The sequence below is a fragment of the Amblyomma maculatum genome, chromosome 1 (genome assembly GCF_055883805.1).
Source record: "Amblyomma maculatum isolate TAMU_Amacu chromosome 1, ASM5588380v1, whole genome shotgun sequence".
NCBI lineage: Eukaryota > Metazoa > Arthropoda > Arachnida > Ixodida > Ixodidae > Amblyomma > Amblyomma maculatum.
The window spans coordinates 422,158,794-422,185,675 of record NC_139344.1 but is presented as its reverse complement, the minus strand read 5'-3'; the positions used below and the strand labels follow the sequence as shown (position 1 = coordinate 422,185,675).

Below are 26,882 nucleotides of genomic sequence, written 5' to 3'. Positions count from 1 at the left end.
ATAATACAACATTTCATGATTGTGAGATTCATCTTATGACTTGTGAGTTCATAGCCGCCACAGGATATCGTTCACCAGCGCTGTAATTTGAAGCGGCACTGACCAATAGCAAGCAGCCCTTCAGCACTTATAGTTATATTCTTAAAATTGCCTAAATTCTGGTTGCTAATTATTGTTCTTAATTTTTTTCTGGCAGCATCACCTTCAATTCCTCGAAACACAGTATCCCGCTTGCTGTTCGGCAGCTGGCTTCTTACAGTTCTTGTGCTCATAAACGCCTTTGCCGGCCAGATGAGTGCCTGCCTCATGGTGAAAACCAAAGCACCGAAAATCAACTCGATCGCGGACATCGCTGAGAGACCGTACCTGAAAGTGTATACTCTCAAACATTCCGAGATGACCCGACATCTGAGCGTAAGTTATGTCGCTTGGAATTCTATATATATTGATTGCGCACTTGAATGTCCTAAGGTCTAGGGGGAGAAAAATGCAACAGAAAGAGTTCGTGTCGCTGCAAATTCTGTCAAGCCTTGTAATTTTGTTTTAGCAAGTATAGCAGAAATTTACTTGACCACAAGTTTGACATCGTACGTGTTATTTTATAACTCCAGATGCAAAGAAAGGATGTATGCAACTGCCTTGATTATGCTTTTACGCCTATACAAAAACAAAAATGGTCTAGGTGCTTCAATGAAAAAGTGCATGCCTTATGTATAGCCTAAGTTGTTTCATACGTGTTATTTTGTGTTGACAAATGTTTTTTGTTAGCATGACTGTTTATACAAGAAATGTATGCATATAAAGTTATTCTCCACCTGCTGCCTGATGAGCCAACAAGCAAATTTTGTTTAGGCAGATCAAAATTTACGAAGGTGTACGGATACAGACGAATACACTTTGATTTGATGGGATATCTATCTATGGACTTTTATAGTCAGCCATAAACTGTCATTGGAATATATATAGGCAGCTATAGAAAATTCTATACTACTTTGGCCATAGCTTCTGAACAATACAAAATCTATTTAGGTAACTATTAGAAAAACTTGCTTGTGAAGCTTTCGATAATAGTAACGGAGTTATCTTTAGCTGCCTATAAAGATGAGAATGGCTCTAAATCTACAGACTAAGCCATAGAATCAGTTTTAGGAAGCTATAAAAAAGTTTATGCACCTGAAGCTGCTGGTCATGCAGTTATCTTTAGCTGTCTGTAGTAACGCGAAATCCTCTAAATCTACGGACTGCAAACCTTATAAGCTGCTTTAGCTGGCTACAGAAAAGCGTATGCTTCTGAAGCTATAGACTAGTAGTCATATAGTTATCTTTAGCTTTCTATAGAAATGTGAATGCCTTTAAAGCATTGCTGTTTTAGCTGGATATAAAAAAGTGCATAGTCTTGAAGCTATAGACCAGTAGTAATACAGTTATGTTTAAATATCTATAAGAATGTAAATGCTCTAAACCTACAGATTACATGTCATAGAAGCTGTTTCATCTGGCTATAGAAAATCCCAAGGATGCGGGATCAAATCCCGACCTCGGCGGCTGCGTTTCGATGGAGGCGAAAAGTAAGGCGCCCATGTGCTGTGCGATGTCAGTGCACGTTAAAGAACCCCAGGTGGTCGAAATTTCCGGAGTCCTCCTCTACGACGTCTCTCATAACCTGAGTTTCTTTGGGACGTTAAACACCACAGACCAAAAGAAACTTAGTCATACACCTCTCTTTAGCAGCGTGTATATAATTATGAATATGCATATATCGTCGGTTCGAATTCTTCGTGGGACTTCTGTAGCCTCCAACTTGACTAAGTGTTGTGTGCTATATCCAACGAGACGTCGTATAAAACCACCCGGAGCGATGTGCGACGAGAGGTTGCGTCGCAATTTTGATATGAACCTCGAGAAGTAGGGCATGAATGTAAACACATAGACACATTTCAAGGAGCATATATCGTCTTTTCGAATCCGTCACGCGAGCTGCCTCGAGGTTGAATAGTTATGCTATATGGTATGGTAACTTTTACGACCTGAACCGAAATGCAGTAGGACAAACGAATTTTGTCAGCCTTGGCATAATGGATATGACCACTGTCGCCACATAGAAATCCGCCTGCGGGGAGTAACTCCGACAAATTGGTGATTTTCGCCGTTGTCACCAATGGTGAAGTTTCAGTTATTTAAGCGTCGACTTGAAATAAACGGCCAAAGAGGTATATCATGGATGTGGATATTCGTAAGCAACCTATATAACCGTCATTTTTTTGTGTTTATAGCTTCTTCGCCGACTCTATAGCAAGGACTATAGAGAAACCTAAATACTACCATAGGAACAGCCACAGCCTTTTGGACCAAATATCTGTAATCGGCAATACGAAGGATTTTCAATAGCTGACCATAAAAATTCTAACGGCTTCATTACATGGCAACCATAAGTCTATAGAACAGGGTAATGACTTCTATAGCTTTCTGGGCCAGATGTCTATAGCCAACAAAACAAAGAATTTCCTATAGCCGATCATAAATGCTTATACCTGGCCACAAAAAAAAAAAAAAAAAAGAATCCTAGACTGCAGTACCCAGAGGCAACCATAGGTCTATAGAATATGTTAGAATTCTATAGAACATGTATAATAAAACCTAAAGGTTGTCATAGGAATGGCTGTAGCTTTTTGAGCCAAATACCTACAGCCGATCATACAAAGGATTTTCTGCAGCTGACCATAGGAACTTTTTGTATGAGTATGTTCTTGGAAATATTTTCCTTGCCCAGGTCAATGATCGTTGGTAATGAGAACGAAAAAAAGGACACTGATTAAGAATATAACCAGATGCAGTATCCAAGTGCTCGGCATGTAATGTCCGTGCATTAGTAGATATGACATATGCAAACTTTCGTGGGATTTAGCGAATCACATTTATGTAGAGCTGGACAAAGTGATGAATCAGATTTCAATGATGTGCCTGGTTTACGTACAACGCTTTGAATATATAGTTATTACGGATTGCCCCCCCCCCCCCCCCCCCCCCAATGCCAATTATACTCAAAACGCGAAATTTGGTTACCGGTGCACGGGAAAGAAACAATGTTGTCAGTTTTTGTTATCATATGAACCTTTTTTTACTGGAAATACTAATTATTTTTAGTACTGTAAAATTTGTACGAATTTGCAACTAATACCAATAATTACCAGGTTAGTTAAGCACGTGTATTTGTGTGGTCTTGAAAAATACGGTCAACGCGAGACTTCTTTTACTGAGATGCCGTTCAAGAAAATAAAGAAACTCTTTTGGGTATTTTCACTCGTTTGCCTTACGAACTGAAGTCAGTGAAAGCTGGTACACTGCTGCCTGCCTTTTATTGATGCTACTTAACTTAGATGTCTGGAAAGGTACATGCACTGTGCCACCGGGTGCATGTGCACTTGCCTGAGCAGGCTGCGTGGGCGTAGCCACTTAAGTGATGACAACTAATCATCAGTTCATCGAATGTTTATGGCCTACGCCGCTTAACGTGGCATAGAATCTCTCATGTAGCAGTTTTCGCTTGAAACTCGCAGACCACGAATCGATCGGCGGAACGGCAAGTGTGGAGCATGATCACTCGCGACCGAAGCGACATTCATGGTCTCTACCGTTACCCAGACAGCATGTTTGTCGAGGTAATTGAAGGGAAGGCTGTCATCATCCTCTCTGCTCAAGTATCTCGTGAAGAGGTGAGTCTAGTTGCAGCTGCATAATTATAGCAAGCGCATACTGTTGGTAGGCTATGCATCGTTCACATCATGAGCAGAATTATGGAACACGTCTGGATGGTGTCACGCTTCAACATCCTGCGTCAGAGATAGAAACAGTCTTGCGGGATAAATATATTTTAAAAAGTAAAGTATGTGCAACGTCAATTAAAAGTTTGATTTGGCTGCGAATAAATGCATATATTGGGTATTTAGTGCATACAGAGCATACTTGAAGGAAGTTCTTGACATATTTTCATATTTCTTGCGAAGGGAACGGAATTTAGCGCATAAATATACAAAGAAGAACCCAGACATTAGCTTCATGCTGCGTCGCCTCTCACACAATGCGTGCTCTGTGCGCAATGTTCTCGTACAAATCGGTAAGCTTGGCGCTCGCAGCCACGGAAATTTTCACCTGCTGGAAAACATAGTGTTTTGTTTTACACTGCGCGCGAATTATGCTGCCCCAATAATATTGCTGCATCATTGTATGGAGAGGGCATCCGGGGAAGGGTAGTAAGCACAGTGTTTCGTTCACAGCGAGTAGGAACCGTTTTCAGCTTTATGCCTAGAACGATACCGGTGTAAACCGCTGCTCTAGACTTCACACACTGTATATGAACCTCTGGGGCACATTGGAGGTGGCGAAGTTTAAAATAAGAGACACGGAATCATCGGGTGCGCTGAGCGAGGCTTGGTGTCCCGTGCGTTTGCATCTTCTTATCATACAGACACCGACCACGGATTGGCATCAAGTTGTACTGACGCATACAGATTCTTATATCGACTATGTTATTGAAATTGATCAAGCTATTTCTCTCGAATGTTTTCAAACGTTATTTATGAAGCAGTTAGCGGACGCCACCGGGAAAACCACCCGCGATCCTTGGCACAGTTTCTCCACGCTTCCCAAAAAAGCTTAAAGAAAGAATACATGGTTTGTTTCAGACGCCGGGTGGTGAGGTCTCCCAGCACATACGGTGGAGTGTGCTGACATGAACAAACCAAACGAAATGTATTTTTTACCAAGCCAATGCCTAGAAATTTCTGCTGTTCTGCAGCGAAGCGTTGAAGCAAATATTTCGGATATTTGAAAAGTCCGTAAAGTTCTTATTGCCAGTCGAATTAGTTTATCGAGTTAGTTTACCGAATTAGTTTGACGTGTAAACAACTTGAGCACCGTAACCTGAATTTCAACCTGGAGTGTAACCAGCCCTATTTATACTGCACTACTGTTACTGACTACCGCTGTACTGACTACAGCTCTGGCGTGTAGTTGCTAGCCATTTGAGCAAATATCGCAAATGTGCAAGCGGCAGGTTATAGCTGTCATGGGACGTGTCGATGAAGTGATTGGTAGCATGGATTGTGCGACATTGTGAGACCATGTCGCATGGCTGAGATGCCTGAAAGACAGGAATTTAGAAGAGATGACAACCCAACCCGGGACCCGTGTATCCGGAGTCAGACACGCTACACCTAGGCGATGCAGGTGTTTTTTTTTTTTTTTTTTTTTTTTTTTTTTCAGATAGGCCTTGGCTAGGCCTATCGAGTAATGATGAGTGTTTGAGCTGAATGGTTTGGGGTGCGACCTGAGGCCAAAAACACCTCCGGCAACGCACTCTCTCACCAGAACAGGAATTGGTCACCCTGGTGCAGTAACTGGCCACAACCTTCCATGATCAGTCCTACAAATCCATCCACAGCCCTCAGTCACCAATGGCGGTCAGACCAGTGATGCAGCGGAGGGTGCTAAGAATCTCTGGCTCCGCTGGACAGGCCGCCATTGGAAACTGACCCGGACAACGTTTAACGCTAGAACACTAGCTAGTGAAGTTAGTTTAGCAGTGCTGTTAGAGGAACTAGAGGGTTTGAAATGGGATGTCATAGGGCTTAGTGAGGTTAGGAGGCCAAATGAGGCCTTTATTGTACTGAAGGACGAGCATGTACTATTTTATCGAGGCTTACGGAGAAGCGAGAACTAGGGGTAGGCTTCCTTGTGAATAAGTATACAGCTAGTAATATAGATGAATCCTATAGCAGTATTAAGAGGGTGGCAGTCCTCGTAATTAAGTTTAATAAGCGGTATAAACTGAAGATTGTACAGGGCTACGCATCTACATGTAGTTATAACGACCGGACAGTCAAAAACGTCTATGAAGATGTAGGAATGGCAATGCGGAAAGGAAAGACGCAGTATACTGCACTAATGGGCGACTTCAATGCCAAGGTAGAGAAAAAGCAGGCAGGAGGCAGGAGATCAGGCTGTGGGTGATTATGGCATTGGTTCTAGGAATAGCAGGAGGGAGTTAGTAGTTGAGCTTGCAGAGCGCAATAACTAAAGAATAATTAGCACCGTTTGAAACTAACGGAAGACCCGGAAGTGGACACTGAAAAGTCCTAACGGGGAGGCTAAAATGAAATTGACTTCATAATATGTTCTAACCCCGCCATTATGCAGGACGTACAGGTAATCAGGAAAGTGCGATGCAGTGACCACAGATTGTTAAGGTCTCGAATTAGTCTAAATCTGAAAAGGAAACAAAACAGATTAGTAAGAAATAAGTTAATCAACGAATTAGCTGTGAGGGGGAAGGCAGAAGAGTTCAGGACCTCGCTACAGAATAGATATTAAGCTGTAATCGAGCATGACGACATTAGCCTAGAAGCAATAAACAATAATTTCAGAGATATCATTACTGAGTGCGCTGTAGAAGTAGGCGGTAGGATATTTAAAGAGGATACCGGTAAGCTGTCTAAGCAGACGAAGGATTTGATTAAAAAACGCCAAAGTATAAAAGTTTTCAATCCAACAGACCAGATAGAATTGGCAGAGAAATCAAAGCTAATCAATAAACGCAAAGTGGCCGATATAAGGACGTATAACAAGGAAAAATTGAGCATGCTGCAGAAAACGAGGGAAATCATAAAGTGATGAAGAAGAAATTGGGTATAGGCAAAAATCAAATGTGTGCACTAAGGGACAAGACGAGCAATGTCATCACGAATATGGACAAGATAGTCAAAGACGCCGAGGAGTTCTATACTGATCTCTACAGCAGCCAACCAGTTCACGACAATAATACGATTGGCGGTAGGGAAATGCAGTCACACGTTCTGCCAGTGACGAAGGATGAAGTTAAGAAAGCATTAGAAACAATACAAAGCGGGAAAGCAGCTGGAGGGGATCTGAACTACAGATTAGTTGAAGGACGGGGGAGATATGGGTATAGAAAAACTGCCCACCCTGTATACGCAATACCTGGTGTCATCGACGATACCGGAACCATGGAAGAACGCAAGCATCATCTTAATTCATAAGAAATGGGACTCTAAGGACGAAAAAGTGCAGACCAAACAGGTTACTGTCTGTTACGTATAAGGTATTTACCAAAGTAATCGCTAATAGCATCAGGGCAACTTTAGACCGCAACTAAGCAAAAGATCAAGCAGGTTTTTGGAAAGGATACTTTACTACCAATCATATCCATACCATCAAGCCGATGATAGAAAAATGTTCGGAGTACAACCAGCCCTTATACATAAAATTCATTGATTGCGAAAAGCATTTGACTCAGTAGAAATCTCGGCAGTCATACAGGTATTGCGAAATCAGGGTGTAGACAAGCCGTACGTGATAGTGCTGGAAGATATAAATAGTGGGTGCACAGCAACCAAGTTCTGCATAAAGAAAGTAACAAAATTTATATAAAGAAAGGTGTTAGGCAAGGAGACACGATCTCCCCAGTACTATTCACAGCTTGCTTAGGGGAAGTATTCAGAGACTTGGAATGGGAGCAGGTAAGGATATGAGTACATGGAGAATACCTCAGTAATCTGCGATTTGCTGATAACATTGCTTTGCTAAGCAACTCAGGAGATGAATTGTAAAGAATGATTGATGACCTAGGCAGGAAAAGTAAAAAGGTAGGCTTGAAAATCAATATGGAGAAGACTAAGGCAATGTTCAATAGCCTAGCGAAGGAACAGCAGTTTACGTTAGGTAGCGAAGCACTGAAAGTAGTAGGCGAATATGTCTATTTAGGACAGATAGTAACCGCAGATCCGGACCATGAAAGGGAAATAACAAGGAGAATAAGACTGGCATGGAGCGAATTTGGCAAGAATTCCCAGATTATGACTATCATCTTACCGGTATCGCTCAAGAGGAAAGTATAGAACAGTTGCATCTTACCTGTACTTACCTATGGGGCTGAATCATGGAAGCTAACAAAAGGTGTTCCACTTAAGTTGAGGACAACGCAGAGGGCTATGGAAAAAAATGGTAAGGATAACGTTAAGAAAGAGGAAACACACAGAGTGGGTCAGAGGAATAAGTCAAGTTACCGACATTCTAGCGGAAATTAAGAAGAAATGGACATGGGCAGGACATGTAGTGCGAAGAGAGGATGACCGATGGTCGTTTAGGGCAACAAATTGTATTCCAAGGGATAAAAAGCGTAGCAGGAGGCGGCAGAAAATTAGGTGGGCGGATGAGGTTAACAAGTTCGCAGAGGTTAAGTGGATGCCGCTCGCACAGTACCGGGTTAATTGGAGGAATATAGAAGAGGGCTTAGTCCTGCAGTGGGTATAGTCAAGCTTAATATCTATGACGAGTACTCTAGAATAATTCTATGACGTACAACTGTATCCTGATGAGTCTATGTGACATATATACAATATAGGTACAAATCAGTGGCTCTGTGATTTTTTCGAGTAACAAAGCGCATCTCGGTAAATGTGAGTGTAACCGTACCTGCATGTTCTAGATGAAGCACTGGCGGGAACCATCAAGCCTCTCGCTCATACCCTTAAAGGCGGAGCATAAGTGTTCCTAAGTATTTTATTGGGAGATAATTTCGCAAAAGGCACTTTGCTTCACAATAAAAAAAAAAAAGAAACATCATTGTCCAGCTGCGCGAAAATTTCTATTCATTATGAAAGAAGGCTTGGGGTTTCACTTCCTAGTTTGCATTTTGAACTTAGGTGAATCTGCTCCTTAAAAGAACTTGCTCATGCGTATAATATTTAAAATAAAGCGTACATATCTGTTTGTCTTGTGGCTCAGGTGAACCGATACTGCAAAGGCCAGCACGTTGGGGAGTTCTACTTCGGGGACATTCCGCTCTTCTCGTTCCACTTCGGAGTCTACATGCGGCGGTCCCTGCCGCGAGACTTACGTGACGGCCTTTCTCGAATGTAAGACCATGACGTCGGGAAGAAACATCTTGATAGTTGCAATACTATGAAACCAAATATGTCATTCAATGAGTATGTTACCAGTCTTTAGGCACTGATAACGCCACTCGAAGAACATCAAAGAGCTCCCTGCGTGAAACTAGATTTCTGACCGGTAAAATCAGGCCGCGGACGAGGATGAGCATTCTCAGTTTGAGTAGCGTGGCACTAACGACGATGCGAGGACAAATCTTTGTCTTGATCCTATACATTTATCCTCCTCCTCCTCCTCCTCCTCCTCCTCCTCCTCCTCCTCCTCCTCCTCCTCCTCCTCCTCCTCCTCCTCCTCCTCCTCCTCCTCCTCCTCCTCCTCCTCCTCCTCCTCCTCCTCTTCCTCTCATATCTTGCTGCTACGGATCTGAAGAAACGTTTCCTAAAATTTGAGGTTTTCGTTCCAAATTAAGAGAGGCTCAATGATAAACAATGAGGGATTTCCAAGTGTAAAAGCGTGGTTGCAGGCCAGTTGGTGGGACATGGTAAGGAAATAATACCACGGAAGCCACACGACACGTGCAAGAAGACAGTGCTTTTTTATTGCGTAAGCAGTGCTACGTCAGGTTTCAGCCCGTCGCGTAAACCCGGCTGGTAGCCACGTTTGACCTTTAGAGCGACCGTAGATAGGTCCCCTTTGCCACGCCGCACCGCAAAAGCAGAAGAGGAAGAAGAACAGAAAGAGCTACGTCAGCTTTGCTTACGCAACCTACCGGGTTTAACTAAAGCTAAACACGGCTAATTGTTATTTACTTGCCTCCTTTCCTGGTTTTATTCAAAGCTACAGGAATGTCATGCGGTTAGGGGCATCAAAAAATACTATAAAACAATGGTTGCCTACAGATGAAGCGAGACCTTGAGGTAGATTGCTTTAACAACTAGATGAAGTATTAAAAATATGAAAAAATATAAAGTGAAACATAACAACGAAATGTATCTACGCGTTTAAAGTGCTCCTAATTTCATGAACACGGGCGTTTTTCTATCGAAGCTTACATTTAAAACAAACTAAACAAGATGCTACCCAAGCAGCACGCCAGCATTGGTCCAACAATGGTTCATCACTGGAAAAGAATGGCATCAATATTGGACTGATATTGGCATTTGGGCATTTTACTACATTCTCCATTCTTGGCCCATCTTTCGTTCCAAGATTGGTCCAGTGTTCAACCAAGCTGGAGCCACCAATGTAGGCACAATATTAGACTTTCCATTCATGCACCATGATTCTTGCCAATACTGTCCAGCATTATACCATCATTGTATTACCAATATTTGTTTAATACCAGCTATTCCATTGATGGCCCATTGTCAATGCCAATATCATACCAATGGTTAGCCATTGCAGGTGCACTGGCTACTCCATTCATGCCGCATATTGTCGATACCAATATTAATCCAATGGTTTATGGGTACACCGGCTACTCCATTCATGTGCCATTGATGATGTCAAGATTACACATTTTGTGGCACTGCCTGTGCAGGCCATAAAATGCAGCCTTTTTCATTCTAGCCATATTCGTGACAGCACATCGAACTTGCTGGGACAATAATGGCCTTTCAAATAGGAGTGGCCATATAAATTCAAATTGTCGCTCATGAGCAACCAGTAGATATTCACAAAACAAGGGCATGGTTCACAAAAAGATAATATTTATTGCAATTGTTACTATAGACGGCAGTTGTTACTAGCCAGCGCTGAGGGCACACACAGCAGCAGTTAGCGGGGCAGTGGCAGGGTTGGTCAGGGCAGGGCGGGCTCTCGGGAAGTGGAAGGGGCCAGGGAGCTGGAGGGCACACTCACAGGCGTAGTGAGGGGGCTAACCCTGCAATTGCATTCACAGGTGGCATGCCTGGTTCGTCAGGGGAGGTTTCAGCATGACGCCTTTTTCTTCCACCCCCCCCCCCCCCCCTGTCACAGGAACCAGGCAGCTACCTGCGAATAAATGCGTGTGCCTCCAAATCGTCCACCCCAACTTTTTCGCAAATGGCACCTGCACAAAAACAATGAGGAAACAAAATTTACAACACTATTACGAGGCATATAAAATCACGCGCATTATTTTAAAAAGATGTAGAAAATTCCAGGATTCATGTACCGAAATTTATGGTCAATGAGGAACACTATACTGATGAGTTCCAGATTAGTTTCAGCTGCCTTGGGTTTATTAGGATGAAAGACGCACATGCATTGCATAGCATGTGCCCTGTTGCATTTTGATCGCCTCCACAGCAATACGGTTGAGACAGCCAGTGTTTCATCCCACACTAGGAATTAGTGCTTGATTTTCGGCTGTCTCCGCATATGAATGGCGCGCTAGTTTTTTGCCGCTCCTACGCTTTCTGCGATGTGCAAACAATTTATACTAAATATCGTTACCAAGAGAATGTTCGGCGACCATTTGCATTTTTTTTTTAAATGGCTAGATATAATATACACAAGCGATCTAAGCCCACGACTGCTGCACTGGCCGCTGGTTAGCTGATATACGCTTTTGACTGGTTTTGTGGGTAGATCACTTAAACGGGAGCTCACTTAAACTGGTAGCTCACAGGTGCATGATTTTTACACATATACTGCTTGTCCAAGCAAATTTGATCCAAGGGATAAAAAAAAAAAACATTTCGGAGGCAGGCAAAGGAAACCAGATATATATTGCTGGAAGCTACCTTGAGCGCCACAGAAAAGGTTTTGTTTGGAATCCTTATTGACATTATTTACCTAAATTACTGATTAATGACTTACACAATAAATGGTGTTGCTTCTTTGAAGAGTACCGGCACAATCCACGTTTGATTATTTGTGATAAAGAACCCTCACGTCTGCATTTTGAACGCCAGATACAATAGGAAACCACGAAAATACAGAAATCTGATTCCCGGACAATACAATTGAGGACTTGGCTTGGCTCGACAGCCCTGTGTAGCGTTAGACCTACAAGTTGCCTATGGTTTCTTCGTCCGCGCCAGCACATCGTCCAACAAGACTGTATTTGTATTTTACAGCTGAAAAATACTGTTAAACTCATTTATATCCTTACCGCTTTGTAGTCATTATCCGCATTGCAAAGTTCGGCGCGCTCATTGTAACTCGAGCCTTCATGTGCGCCAAAGGGCCGACGCGAAGCAACCATCGCCAGCATATCACCCTTACTCATGCATGGGGCTAGCAATCATAGCGGCAGGTTGTTTTGTCCGCTCAAAATCATGTTGTGAGCAGCACAGTTGAGGTGCGCGAATGGGCTGGTAACGGTTTCGTTATCTACATAACCCGGAATTTATCTGCAGCTGGAAAAAAAAGGTACACATGAGGTTTCTAACCGCAAATATTGAAACAGGGGTTTTCGAACGTGCTCACCGACTCTGTAAGTCCTATTTATTGTCTAAAGTGAATATTTAGTACTTGAAGCGAATAACCTCACTTCCCCACGTACAAAATAAAAATTTTCTGCGCTGTCCTAAGTGGCTGCCAGCAATGCACCACCGGTTTCCATCGTCTGTTTCTAATGGTTTATTTATAACCCTTTGCTCAAGCTATGGGGCGCAGCAGGTGTAATGTAGCTTGAATAAAACCGGCAAGAGATCATATATATGGGTAGATTTGTAAGGTTTACAGATTTCACTTACAAATTCTACAGGAATCGCGTCACTGCGGCCTTCCTTTAAATCTGACACGTAATAGCGCTATATTCGTGGCTAAATTAAAGTACTCAACGCATTAATTCAGCTTAGCAAATGCAGCTGTAACAGAAAGTGAGGGCTGGCGACACCTAAGGTGTGCCTAGCTTTCAAATTTTCTTAGATGGCACAACCGTTCGAAATATGGAATATTAAAAAAAGCCCTTGATATTGGCTTTCTCACAGCGTATTATGGGTGCCTTAGATAAGAAACATAATCGAGGTCCCATGGCCATCTTTCGTTTCCAATGAAATTCTTATATGTGGTGGGCAAATATCTAGACACAAAAGAATTAACCTTAGTTTTTCAAGATACGCGTAGTTTCCTCGAAAAAAAAACAATTGTATGGTGTATCTCTAGAGGTAGAAAACGCTGTTTTTGCCATTTCAAAATGTTGCAAGTTTGGATACCATGATTTTGTCATCTGCTCTTTTTTCCTCACTAAATATATGCAGGTTTTATATTTACAAACACTATTAGAAACCTATTTTGTTTTTGCAGTTGTGTTATTAAAAAAATCGCAAACTTTTCTTCAGGAGCGATACGCTGCAAAAATATTCATTTTTAACCTTATGTACTGGCATATGATGCATTAGGTTGGTTGCACTAAATATGTTTTCACTTCCTGACGCATGTTCTTAATTCCAGGCAGTATCTGGAGCTCCAGACCACTAGGTGTGTTCTCCACAGCGCATCAAAATTGGTCAGAATTCGAAAACAGCAGTAAAGGGCAAATTTGCTGCAATTAAAAAAAGATCGTCTTCGATTTTCATTCAAATCCCTCTCAAAAATCTTCAGTACCTCAAAAATATCACCGACTAAAAAGTGTTGCGTTATACTGTTTAAAAATATAACATTAAATATTAAACCGAGTGCTTGTGCTGATAATGGCCAAACTCAGCCTGCATTCTTGCAAGATCCAATAATATCTTGGCACAGAAACTATTTCCCTACATTATCTAGGTTCCATTCTTTACTTCTGAAAAAATTTGAAGCTCTCGATTTGTGTGTGTATCTGCATATTATTTTGAAATTGGACAAAAGTAAGAAAATGGTAAAATAAGGAAAACTGATTAGAATTGAAGAAACGGCCGCAACATCAATTTTTATCAAAATATGTGGAAACAATGCAAAGCACTTTGTTAATTTGAGTCAGTAAATATATTGAATTCTGCAAAATGTAATATTCGCAATATAAAAATGCTTGTTTTTGTTCTATAGATGTGCTTATATGGCTCCCCCTTATGGAATAGGCATCAAAACTTCAATTTAGTATTTGCTGAATTTAGTTACATTTTACCTTAAGTAAAATTTAAAACATTGTCAGCGCTTATACACCGTTTTTCTGCTTCTGGGACAAATACTTAATATAGCTTAACATGGTATTAATTCACTATTTCTGTCAATTTCATGGCAGAACGCAAGTGAAGGCTGAACTTTTTCTCTGTCCTGCATTCTTTTTTATTGCTAGGTGCAATAGTATTCAATCTAGGTTATTAATATATTATTCCATTTCTCAGCTTTGACCACCACTAACTGTTGAAGATGATTTTTCAATGTGTAATTTTTATAATTACAATCATAAGCAAATCGCTTTCCAGCATAATACTTTTGGTGGCGTTACAGAGAACACACATAGGAGCTTAGAGCTCCAAATTCTGCCTTAAATTAACAATATGACCTGCGTAATAAACACAGAATATTTTAGTGCAAACAACGCAACGCGTCACGCCAGTATGTAAGGTTGAACATTAACATTTTTGTAGCGCGTTGTTCTTGAAGCAAAGTTTGCGATTTTTTACTAAATCAACTGCATCAATGAAACACACTTTTAATACTTCTTATACAAGTAAACGTTACCCAAATGCGGTGAGTAAAAAACAGTGGATGACAAAATTTTACGCAACCAGCCGGCCTCCAAACGTGCAACTTTTTGAAACGACAAAAACGGCGTTTTCCAGCTTTAGTGATAGGCGTTTTTTTTTTTTTTTTTCGAGAATACTACGCCGCATCTGGCAAATCTAAGGGTCATTCCTTTGTGTCGAGACATTAGCCCACGACATATGAAAATTTAATTAAAAAAATGGTCATGGCACCACGATTACTGTTCCTGTCCGAAGACATCCATATTTGTTTTCATTTCGTCTCTTCAACTGGCTGGTTTAGCCAATGCGGTGAATAAAAATATCATCGCATATATTAAAGATTTTCGCGCTATATGTTATACCTAAAGCTACCTATATTGTCACAACTGTCATACATTATTTGTAGCTGAAACATCACAAAAGGGATTCGATTGCAAATTGTTCGCTAGTTAAATAGACGTACGAGATGACACGCGTATACTTTGTAGAATACAATTTAGGAAAGAGCAGATACAAACTACAGGCGAATAATGCTATGATATGGAGCATATGTATTACTCCGGTTAACAGTAAAAAAATCAACTTTTAACGTATTAATATATTCGACAAACTATTGCATGCTCACATAGGAACACAATTAATGAGCTCATCCACGCATCTAATGTCTATGGGCATTAGATGTGTGGATGACTTCGTTTTATTCCAATTCGTGCGTCACTCAAAATAATTGAACGAGAAAAAAGTTAATGTCTACACAATTTTCAGTGAGTATACCACAAATTATACTAAGGTGCTTCATATATGTCACATCACCTAGCAAGTGAAATGGGATAACAGAAGTAATCAGACTCTAACCCTGATCAGCATTTCGCTTTTGCGCCATCTTTGTAAGTTTTTAGGCAGGCTTTTCCACTGATTATCCTCTTCTTTATACCCCTGCCACCCACAAGACACAAACCTTCTGGGGGTACCGAACTGTTGGTTTTCGCACCAGTGATACAACTTATTCGATCCATTTATACGTAGAAAACACTCTCGATGCGCACCTAAAAAAAAATGAAAGCATGTATGTGTAGGCGAAATCATTCACCGGCGATTTAATAATATGATTTGAACAATAAAATCAAAGGATCACACAAGAAGTAACAAAAAAGTGGTGGAGAGATAGGAATTGAAGCAATCAAAGGCGGTTGCTTTCTGCAAAAAGCCAATAGCAAGAGGTCCACCGTCTATAAGAATAGGCAATAAAAATAAGGCATATTTAAAGGTGCATGCAGCAGTTACAGTGATGCAGTGCTACCTTTTTTTAGGCAGGCTTTTCCGCTGATTTTCTTCTTCTTTATTGTCCTTCCAACCACAGGACACATATCTTCTGGGGGTTGTCGGTTTCGCACCAGTGATACAACTCAATCGATCCATTTCTACGTAGAAAACGCTCCCGATGCGCATCTAAAAAAATGAAAGCATGTATGTGCAGGCTAAATCATTCACACATGATAAAACAATATGATTTCAACAATGAAATCAAATGATCACACCCAGAGCAACAAGAAAGTGGTGGAGAGATAGAAATTGAAGCAATGAAAGACGGTTGCTTACTGAACAAAGCCTATAGCAAGAGGTCCTGCGTCTATAAGAATAGGCAATAAATTAAGGCACGTTTATAGGTGCATGCAGCAGTTAAAGTGATGCAGTGTTACCTTTCTGTTTCACTGCAGTGATTGGTATAAATATTACAGCAATTGCTAGGCATCTCAGGTAACCCCATTGAAAACTTCATCCAAGGTACCGAGGAGCAGTGGCGTGTTATTTGCAGCTGTTAACGGAAAGACAGGCTATCCTATGAGTGCATGCGCATTTCCTCCTTTTTGTATACTTGAATAGAAGCGACTGAACAGTGAGTGTTGTAAGAGGTGCAGCGTCCCTAGGAATGGGGAACAAAATTAAGTTTTAGTAAACAGAGGTACAAAAAGAAGCAAATATGCCTGCAATAATAGCATGATGGCCTACCTTTTGATCAACAGCTGTAAACAACCTGTCACTGCCAGTCGGTTCTTTAGATAGGCTTATCAATGCCAGAGCTTAAAGCTAAGAGCAATATGAGTAATGTTTATGGCGGTCACGGTCGTAAACAATTCTAGCGGAACACTCCATTACTGTAACTATTCAACCGTCCATTTATACATATCATTCATTAAAGAACCATGCACATCATATTAAGTTGCTCTTTTCTACTCCCAAATGATTTCCTATAGAATTAGAATACGTGGATCGCTGCTTCGGTTTCAACATTCTTGCACGATGGTTATGGCGTGCACTTCATGCATACGGTACGGTACGTGAGGTACAAAGAGCTGTAATTGCCGAACAGGCGGACCTGACGGCCTGTCCCATTTCGCCTGAAAGTGCGCGCCGTGATCGAGCGCTTCGCGAGCAATATTTCGGACGATATGGTTGCCTCATACCGGCCGTCAATGTTTTGTACAATGTGTCCCGCGTGCACGTTGTTTACTTTGCAGTGACAGGGACGCAGTGCACACACCGCTGATGTGCCTTTGTGCTTGTATTGTTATTTTCCCCCGCCTTCGAAGCGCGTCTGCGAAATCGCTCTCCTATTGTCGCCGCTTTCTGATAACGCCCTCACCTGAAGGCGCGGGCTCAGAAGGGGGGCGTCGATTAAGAAAATTTTGAAAAGGGGCTCACTTGCGCTGTTCACGGCTTTCAATTCCTCAATATGATATTAACCATTATAAAAGTGGAGGTTCATTATGACTTAATTATAGCCTAATCATCAAGCGGCATCACGCACATGTCTGCCCCACTGTAAAATTCGCTTGCACGGACGGCACGAACAGTTTTCAAAACTTCGTCTGTACATCTGAAAACAAAAAACTGCCCTTAACTCTTAACAAAAACCAAAAACTGTGTGACCATGGCTTCCTGCGTGCAGAAGAGAGGCTGTCCAAAATATATGTACAAAGCCGGGCGCATAGTATCTGGTTACTAATTGATTGCGGCGCGCTGCACAGTAAAAAAACTGCGCAAATGGCTGCCTGCAGTGTTCTGTCACGTGTTGGTGGCATACACACCTGTTACGCACGGCTCGTCTATTTTCGGCGCAAATGCTATTCATATCGCAGCCAGCAAATAAGTTCACGCACTTGCTTGCATGTAACCCGGACGAAAATTCGCTTAGTTCTTGAAGTCATGCTTCGCGCAGTTGTTTCGAGGAGAATAAGGAAAGAGAACATTTGGGACTGGTAGGAGATTATATAGAACCAATTATGAAGCAATGGCATGCTGCAAAGATATATACTCACGGTCTAAGATGACGGCGTTCACTGAGTCCGACAATGCCGATGGTATCCCGCCGTTGCTGTAATCCGTACTCCAGCGACATTTCACAGCTCAGCTATTCACTGATATGTAGCAAGCACCAACCGGAGCACATGGACATGTATAGGCGCAAGAGAAAATTATGCACAAACAATGAAAAAGAAAATTAATGAGGGAAGAAATTAAAGAAAGGTTTAAGAAACTGTCACAAGTCTTGTAGCGTCTCCAACAAGCTCTGAAATGAACGCTTCGGGAGGAGGCCGCACAGCAGCGCAGCTGGGGATGCTGTCTGTTGTGTCTTGCACGTAGACGCGTAGGCGAGGGGGAACAACGACCCGCTCAACCAGCGCGTGATTCCCGCCGCGGTGTTGTGTTCGCAAGGGCTGCGCGTGGGAACAAAGGACCAACGACCCTCTCAACATTCCATTCCTCCTTTACCCAGCCCTCTTCTGCTTGCACCGGCCAGCCGTGACTTCGGACCGTGCCGATGAGCGGCCGCCAGCGCGCACCGCTCGAGTCGAGTTCTAATAAATACTTTTGTTTTGTGTGTTCGCAAACGCATTGTTTCTTCAAGCCACCACGGACAAACATTTTCTAAAAAAATAGAAAGCCTCCCCAGCTACCATCCACATTCTTGCGTAAATCCATACAGCTGGTGCATCGACAAATGCGCGCGTCCCCTCCCTTTCGCCACCTATGATCGAACAAAGGATGGTCGTTCGACCTTTTATATTTACTTCAAAATATTATATACTGTTGCGTGATGACTGATTAATAATGTCAAAGAGGCGGAGTTCCGAGCTTCTCTTCTATTCTGGCCAACTTTGGTTATAGATTATACAAATTATGCTCAAGTTAGCTAGCTGAAAATTATCCGACTAAATATATACATGCTTTTATTTGTATTCAGTTAATGTTCGCTTTTCGGGTATGAGTAGATGTTTTTATAAAAATTCTCAACATCGGCCCAGGAAACGAAAAGTTTCCTAATTTGCAGGCCTTTATTTCAGAAAAGGTTCATGGTAGAGCAGCAATAATTCCACAATATGTTCTCAGCATAATTATCCGCAAACAGCTAAAGCTCATATTTTTATGACATTTGGATACAGAGATACGATCGCGCTAATTTACAGAAAACAGCGAACATTGAAAATTTTTAGGAAAACAAAAACAGTTTTCACATTGTTTAAACTTTTTCCACCTATTCTACACTACCTCAGCTTTCAAAACCATTAAAACACCTTGCATAATTTTGTTGCGCAAGTAATTATGGCCACATCGATAAAGCCTTTGTCCAATTATAGCGCACCGCGCTGTTCTGAACATTCTACGGAATTTGTGAATTGTTCAAGGTTTTTAAATTTTGGCATATAATTTTGTAACAGGGAGAAATATATTTACAAAAGACGATTAAAGATATATACATTGAGGAACAGCCAAGGAGCCAGGCTACGAGGGCCCCCCGTTCGAAGCACTTCTTTTTCTTAATCTTCCACAAACGAGCGCGCCACTTCGTCCTCAACATTCTCCAGCTGTAACAATATTTCTTCGCTCATGTTTTGTCTCGACTTCGCAAATCGACGGTGACAGACACAGCAATGAATGATTCAGAATCAATTTTGTGCGCGTCGAGGTCCTGATGCGCTGTGGCATCAGGCAATACACAGACGTTTTTCGCAATCACCTTCACCTTAACGCGGATTGCACAAAAAGACGATAACGTTCAATGAGCAAGCAACGTATTCCAAATCATTTTAGTAGAATGAAAGAATTGGAAAGGGCATGGAAAACTGCCTCATTAAAACAGTGTTTCTAGGCTGCATTCGTTTTTTCGAATGACTCGACAGCGCACATTATTTTCATTCCTGTACAGTCTTTTTTTATTCCTTTGCCACCGCCTAGCGCGGTTGGAATGGTCAAACTCGAAAATAATAGGCGGAAAAAACTATTTTTTTGTTTATTGGCGATATATATGTTGTGCGCCATATAAATGTACCGGGGCCTTCATGCTCGCAGTCTGCACGAAAAACTGTCATTTTTTTTTACCACCGTGTGAAGGCCCAAAACTAAAATGGTAACCTCGCGAGTCTTCCGGCTTTTCATTTTCCAGTGATTACGTCTAGAAAGTACACACATCGTATTCGGTCCTTTCTCCAGGTAAACAGACGATGCTGCGCGTAGTTCCTTATGGATAATACAAAAGCACTAGAACAAAAACATCGCTGAGAAAATGGTCATTTGTTCCTTCAACTTGAGGCAACGTTTTCCTTCTCGGCAATGAAAAAGCTACCTTCTGATCACTAATTTAATGTCACATGAACATGCTATGGCGACGCGATTTCGTTTTTATGCGCGTTCTCACTGACAACTGGATTTGTACTATAGGTTACGTATAGATGCAGGGATGTAATCGGCGTCCAATACAGGCATATTGGGTCGTGAGTGCTAGCCGGTCTGGGGTATACATATGTGGTCGCACGGTCGTGCTATCATTAGATATAATTGTGCGACAAACGTATGCGCCTGCGACGAAATCTGCATGCACGCCAATAGGCTAAAACCATAAACACATATAGCTGACCCCCAAAGGTGCGCCGCATATGAGCGCACCGAAAAGACGAATCCAGACAGTTGCAGCGGTACGTGCTTGAATGCGTTATAGTAATTGTCGTCCCGTACGTGGTACTTGGTGAGGTCCGAACAATCGGCTGAAATGTTGTCGGAATTAAATGCCGCGGTTTGGCGTCCAGCGCACGTGTATTCAACCATAAAAATGGAGAATTTGTTTTGATTGAATGGTCAACGAAAAATATTCACTTCGGCAGCCCATTAAAGCTGCGTTTTTAGGATGGCAATGACAATTGCGAGATCAGGGGACTAAGTGGTCCATCGTGGGCAGTTTTCATACAGGGATAGCTAATACTGTGAAAACACAAGACAAATTGCAATGGTCCATTACAGCCAGTTTAAAACAACGGAACGGTCAACGTCGGAAGAACACAGGACACCTTGGTTCATTGTAGCCAGTTTTAAAAACTGAACGGGCAACGCCGGAAGAACACTGGACAACATGGTCCATTGTAGCCAGTTTTAAAAAAGGAAGGGCCATCGACGGCGGAACACAGGACAACTTGGTCCATTGTAGCCATCTTTAAAAAACTGAACATCCAATACTGGAAGAACAGAGGATAACATTGTCCATTGTAGCCATGTTTAAAAACCGGACATCCAATGCCGGAAGAACACAGGACAACTTGGTCCATTGTAGCCAGTTTTAAAAAACGGAAAACTCAATGACGGAGGAAGGCAGGACAGCTTGGCCCATTATAGCCAGTTTTAAAACCCGGTGTGACCATTATTGGAGGAACAACGGCAATCTCGGTCCAACATAGACATTCTGTATGTACGACAGTGCCAATATCGGGAACTCACTGTACATCTTGGCCCAAGCTAGCCAGTGTTGGCTACTGGCAGCGCCAACACTGGGAGAGCACTGGCTAGACTGGGCCATTGTTGGACGTTGTGTTGACTGGCATGTCCTATGTTGGGAGCATGCTGGTTAGGCTGGCCCAATGTAGGGCCACTGCTTGCCGTCGTACTTACAACATTGGCCCAATGCTTTGTGCTGCCTGGGTAGTTACTTGCAGCAGTTTTGACTGCAGCACATTGTCAAATTTTTACTTTTAAAACCAACAAAGCCTTTTTTTTATTTCCTTAATCTCCAATAACGTCTCAACGTTCATTTGCTTGTCGAAAACTGGTGTTCAGATTATTTGGCTAACTGTGCTCTTGGTAGTTTGTTATTATGAAGCACCCAGAGTGGCACTTTGTGACACAGCAGGACGATTTTGATTCTGCCTGATGTCAAACAGCCCTGTTCCACACTTTAAGGCAAACACTAGGGTTATAATGGGCGCTGGGTAAGGGGATCAGTGAAATCAAGACCGCGATCAGCATAAAATTGCTTTTCAGCACCTTTGCAGTCTCTTCCTCTTGCACAAGCACCATTTAGCACGACAGCGTTTAAGGCTCCGTTCTCAGAAAAGCCGGTATCGGCGTTTTGGTTGTAGCGCGAAAATCCGATGAAAGTAAAAAACAATAAAAGTTTTGCGAAAATCTGTGCGGTTGAACGAGGTTCCTTCGCAGTGCCAGGTGAGCACGCAACCACTATGCCACACATCCATATTGCTTCTCTCTAAATAAAAGTGGATGTAATGTATACGTTGCCTTATGACTCTTCTAATGTTTAGGTGCGTTATGAGAAAAAAACTAATTACGTAAATATTAGTTAGGTGAGAAGCAAACAACATTTTCACTTTGCTTACTTTCGATACGGTGCTCACTGGAAATTTCTTCGATCGTATGGCGCTGCCGCAACAGATGACGCGAGCCGTAAACCGATTCAAAGCCTTGTGCATCCATCAATCATCTTCAACGCATAGTGGTTCGAATGCTATCGCGTTAACTCCTAATCGTGAAGCATAAGCGTCCTTCAATTTCTGAAATGGTAAGTGGATATAGAAGAAATTACTTTTTTTATTAAGGTGCCTCAACCAAATCTTGCACATTGCTGGCGCAGGGAACTGTCAGTGTCCTAACTACGTAACCGTGAGGGCTTTTGCGTCCACTCATGATTCGTCCCGCTTTTTATTCTCTTTGCAGAGTGCAGAGCTTGGAGCAGAGCGGCATTGTCAACTATTACCACAACGGCAGGCTGGCCCCAGTGGAGCAGTGCTGCCGAAGAAAGAGCCACACGCAGTTGCAGTTCTCCGACATGGTGTCGGCCTTCTACCTCTACACCGCATTCTGTCTGGCGGCCACACTTGTGTTTGTTCTCGAGCTGGTGGTTGCAGCCACTCTAACCCGAAGCGGGGCGCACTCAATGGTATTTGTGAAGGCTAAACTGCGGGATGGTATTGGTCCGCTCGCTTGAAAGACCAGGGAAAAATAGCTGCTGGCATAGTATGCGAGATGCATTGCGGTGAGAATCACTATTGTGTCCGCACATGCTGCTCTATAGCCTGGAAGGGAACCAACTCAAGGTGCAGCTTCGATCTTGTGGAACCCTTGCCATACATGTGCCAGCCATGATAATTTTTCGTTGCTATCAGTTTACAGGATTTCGGCACCAGCGCTACCATAACTTCTAGCGTTACCATTGCACATTGCATTCTTTAATGTCTGTGCAATATCTAAGAGAAAAGTTGCAATTGTTATTTTTGTCTTGGTTTGTGTACATGAGAACACGCTAGCTGCTAACACGCGAGGCAGATAACGTACAGGTATATGCATATATGCCTTCAAAGGATTAACTCCATACCCCTAAAACTGGCCATCAGAGGTTATTTTATTTCTAATTTGCGTAACAAATATTATGCCCCATCAATAATTCACTATATTTGGCAATCAATATTAGCAACAAAGAAGTGTATTGCTAATTCGTTATTGCAGGGGAGACCAGTATATTGATTATTATCGGCGAGCAATATCTCGGTATCATATATCACATTGTGCCGCAGCAGAAAAATAGTGCTTCTTCTATGATCTTTAGTTGACCGTGTTGTTTCGGCAAATACTTAGTCACCTGCTTCCAGGATGCTGGAAGTAGTAGGCTAGTATGTACTCACTAGATCAGAAAAAAATGAGGCTGTGTGCTGTGTCTTGGAAGAAGCACGCCACGGCAGCCAAGGAGCAACCGAGAAAGAGGTTTATTGTGATCCGGCTGGGCATCCCGCTGGCCATCGACTGTTCGCGGCATACACAGTGCAGCGCGCTTTTATAGAGATACAAGGCGGAGACAAGGGGGCGGATACAAGGGGTTGCACCTGAACGTCGACACGTGTCAATGATCTTGCTGTTTGTTTTTCAGTCAAACACTACATTCCACCCTTTCTAGACAATGCTATCCTTGCAGCGTTTTACAGGTGCTATAAATAAACAACTTCGACTGTTCAGAAAACTGCCGTAAATTCCAGTGACGCCTCAGGGCTGAAAAGTGTACCGATGGACGTCTTTCTCTTGTCGGATAACGAGGCCTTGGCAGCTTCGTGGTCGCTTGCTTTGGCAGAATGCCCCGCCTCGTGATTGCCGTCTTCGGGACAGGAAGGCCCTGTCGAGAGTTCTTGCCTTGTGGCAATCTCCCCTGGGTCGTCCCTGTCTTCTACACTCGTGCTGGCTGCTTGTTCTTCGAGTTGGGTGGTGAGCGGTTCTGTAGCCAAAATCTGTGATGGAGAATTTCGCCATGGTTGTCAGGTGTCAGATACGCCGCTGTAGCCATGGTCGTCCGACGCTGTGTTCTGGTCAGCCTCCCTTGCTCGGATGTGGTCTTGATGCCTCTTTCATTCCATAACTTCACCTGACGTATTCACCTGTAGCACATAAGACACTGGTCCCGAGTGGGAGGTCACCACAGCCTCTAACCATCTTGGGCCTTCTGTAGAGTTTCTGACAAACACTTTGTCACCCTCGGCGTAGTTTCTCCGATATTCCCTTCAACTACGCGCTTGTTGGAACTGCTTTTCCTCTACTACTGAACGAACGTTAGGCTTCAGTATATCCAGCCGAGTTCTAAGGGGTTACCCTAATAAAAGCGAAGTAGCGGATTGTTGGGTGGTTATGTGTGGAGTGTTCCTGTGCACTAGGAGGAAACTGACCAGTCTCTATTCAATGGGCAGACATTCCAAATCTTGTGGGTGGGCTCCTTTCATTGTGCGTACAAATATTTTAGCCAGACCGTTACCGGATGGATGGTATGGAGCTGAACGAACGTTTTTATTCCATTCGCCTTGTGGAATAACTGAAATTCGTCGCTGCAAAACTGCGGCCTGTTATTGGATGCGATGACTTCTGGTAACCCAAAGCGGCTGTAGAGGTCACGAAGAGTACTGATAGTAGCTTCTGCCGAAGTCGAGAGCATGAAGAAAACCTCTGGCCACTTTGAATGGGCATCTACTACCATAAAAAAATTGCGTCGAAGAAACGGGCCAGAAAAGTCGAGGTGGAGTCGGGCCCACGGCCTTGTAGGCCAAGCCCACGGATGAAGAGGAGCTTAGGTAGGCAGCGCTCGTTGCTGCCGGCAGGCTGCATACGTTCGGATGGTGCTTATCAAGTCAGCGTCAATTCCTGGCCACCAGAAGTAGCTTCTGGCAGCCGCCTTAATCCGCACCCCGTCTGGATGCCCTCGTGTAGTTCGACCAGGATGGCTTTCTGTAACGAGTGAGGAATCACAATGCGCAAACCCTAGAATAAACATCCGCGGTTCACTGACAGCTCTAGCTTTTTTTAGAATAAAAACGTTTCATGTCTTCATTTGTCTCCGGCTTGAGCCATTGTCGCGTATCCACGTGAAGCACTTGGCGTAGCGTGTGGTCTCGCTATGTTTCTCGAGCAACGTCCGAGTTTGTGGTCGGAAAAGTTTCCTAGCGAAGCGCATAGCAAGCGGGTACCTCACCGTGTCTTCTTTCTCTCCGCTATCTGGTAGTGGTAGACGGGACAGAAAGTCTACTTTTGTGTTACTTTCTCCTGAGCGATACACTAGGTCGTAACGATAAGCAGACAGTGTGATGGCCCACCTCTACAACCACGCAGCCGCAATGCAGCCGGTATTCTATTCTTCGGACCAAGGATCGCCTGTAAAGTCTTGCGATAATTTACCAAGCTGAACTGTCTGCCATAAATGTAGCAATAAAATTTCTTAATGCCGAAGGCTAAAGCTAAAGCTTCACGCTCAGGCTGGCTGTAGTTCTGCTCACTTGGAGATAACTTGATCGGCCGCCCGGAACAGTCTTGTTTCATCTTCGCAAAAACAGCGCCTAGCCCATAGGATGAAGCATCACATTACCTGAAGCGAGGCTTGTGGATCGTAGTGCGCTAACACAGGTGTTTTTGCTAGTAATGCTCTTACATTTTTAAATGAAATGTCGCTCTCCTCACTGCATACCTAAGGCGCATTCTTAGAGCAGCTGATTCAATGAAAATGTAACTGTTGACAACTGTGGCAGAAATTTTCCGAAGTACGTTACCATGCCGGTAAATGTACTAAGCTGCTTTTTATTGGTGGGGATAGGAGCTTAAATTATAGCCTTGACTTTCTCCGGTGATGCAGCAATTCCCGCTTTACTGAACAATCCATGGCAATGCATAGTTGTCGATGTCTAAACATGGGTTCAACGATGCCTTGTAATATCCGCAAATACGTACGCTGTCATCTTTCTTTACCTCTGGCACAAACTGGTGAGGCGAAATGACTGTTATACATTTGCTCATTTGCGCTAAGACCCAACAACCTATAAATACAATGTTGTCTTATGGTACAAATACGCCACCAGGCCCAGATAATGTACATTAGGCGATTCTTGATCATCTCGCTGAAGCCGTAGAGGCACTGCTGAAGTTCTTTATGGATAACGGGAATAAGACTGAGGAGTGGAAAAAAACAGTAAAAGTGCCCTTTTTGAAACCAGGAAAACCTGCTGCAAGCCCTGGCAGTTAGTGACCGTTAGCCCTCACTAGCTGTATCGCAAAATATTTTGAAAGCATAGCAAACATCAGACTCACATTTGTTCATTATCCTGGAACTGCTAGGTGTGCATCAATGCGGCTTTAAAGAGGCACCTTCAAGACTGATCCCTTGAGAACACAGCCCGGGAAATGTTCATCCAAAAACAGCATTGTATCGTGGTCTTCTTCGATCTGGAGAGGGCCTATAATACTACGTGGTGGTTCGGTATCCTCCGCGACATAGCAGACCTATGCTTATGCGGCAGGATGCTCAGCTGTTTCAGCGACTTCATGACCAACCGCACGCTCAGAGTCCGCCTAGGCGCCACTTCCTCCAAAAATTTAACTCAAGAGAATAGTGTACCGAAAAGCTGCATCCTGAGCACATTCTTCGCAGTAAAAATGACTTTCTCATCAAAAGTCATCCCGAGGTCCATATTTTATGTAGTTTATGTAGACAACCTGCGATAGCGAGCCCCTCTTCCAGAATATCTACTTGTGAGCGACAGATAAAAATGAAAATAAATAAATAGGCTGCCA

General features: G+C 42.9%; 1 protein-coding gene across 1 annotated transcript; it reads left to right on the top strand.

Moving 5' to 3' along the window:
* The first annotated feature begins 3,593 nt into the window (after positions 1-3,593).
* Positions 3,594-22,776, top strand: LOC146209243 (uncharacterized). Its single transcript, XM_084579867.1, has 3 exons — positions 3,594-3,713; positions 8,803-8,933; positions 22,506-22,776. Exons 1-3 carry the CDS (start codon positions 3,594-3,596, stop codon positions 22,774-22,776), a joined length of 522 nt encoding a protein of 173 aa, XP_084435993.1.
* Positions 22,777-26,882: the final 4,106 nt, after the last annotated feature.

Bases quoted from the DNA above. Each gene is read 5' to 3' on its own strand.
- LOC146209243 (XM_084579867.1), top strand. From the start codon at position 3,594: ATGATCACTCGCGACCGAAGCGACATTCATGGTCTCTACCGTTACCCA. The intron at 3,714-8,802 runs GTGAGTCTAGTT...CTTGTGGCTCAG, and splicing joins CTCAAGTATCTCGTGAAGAG to GTGAACCGATACTGCAAAGG. The intron at 8,934-22,505 runs GTAAGACCATGA...TTCTCTTTGCAG, and splicing joins CGTGACGGCCTTTCTCGAAT to AGTGCAGAGCTTGGAGCAGA.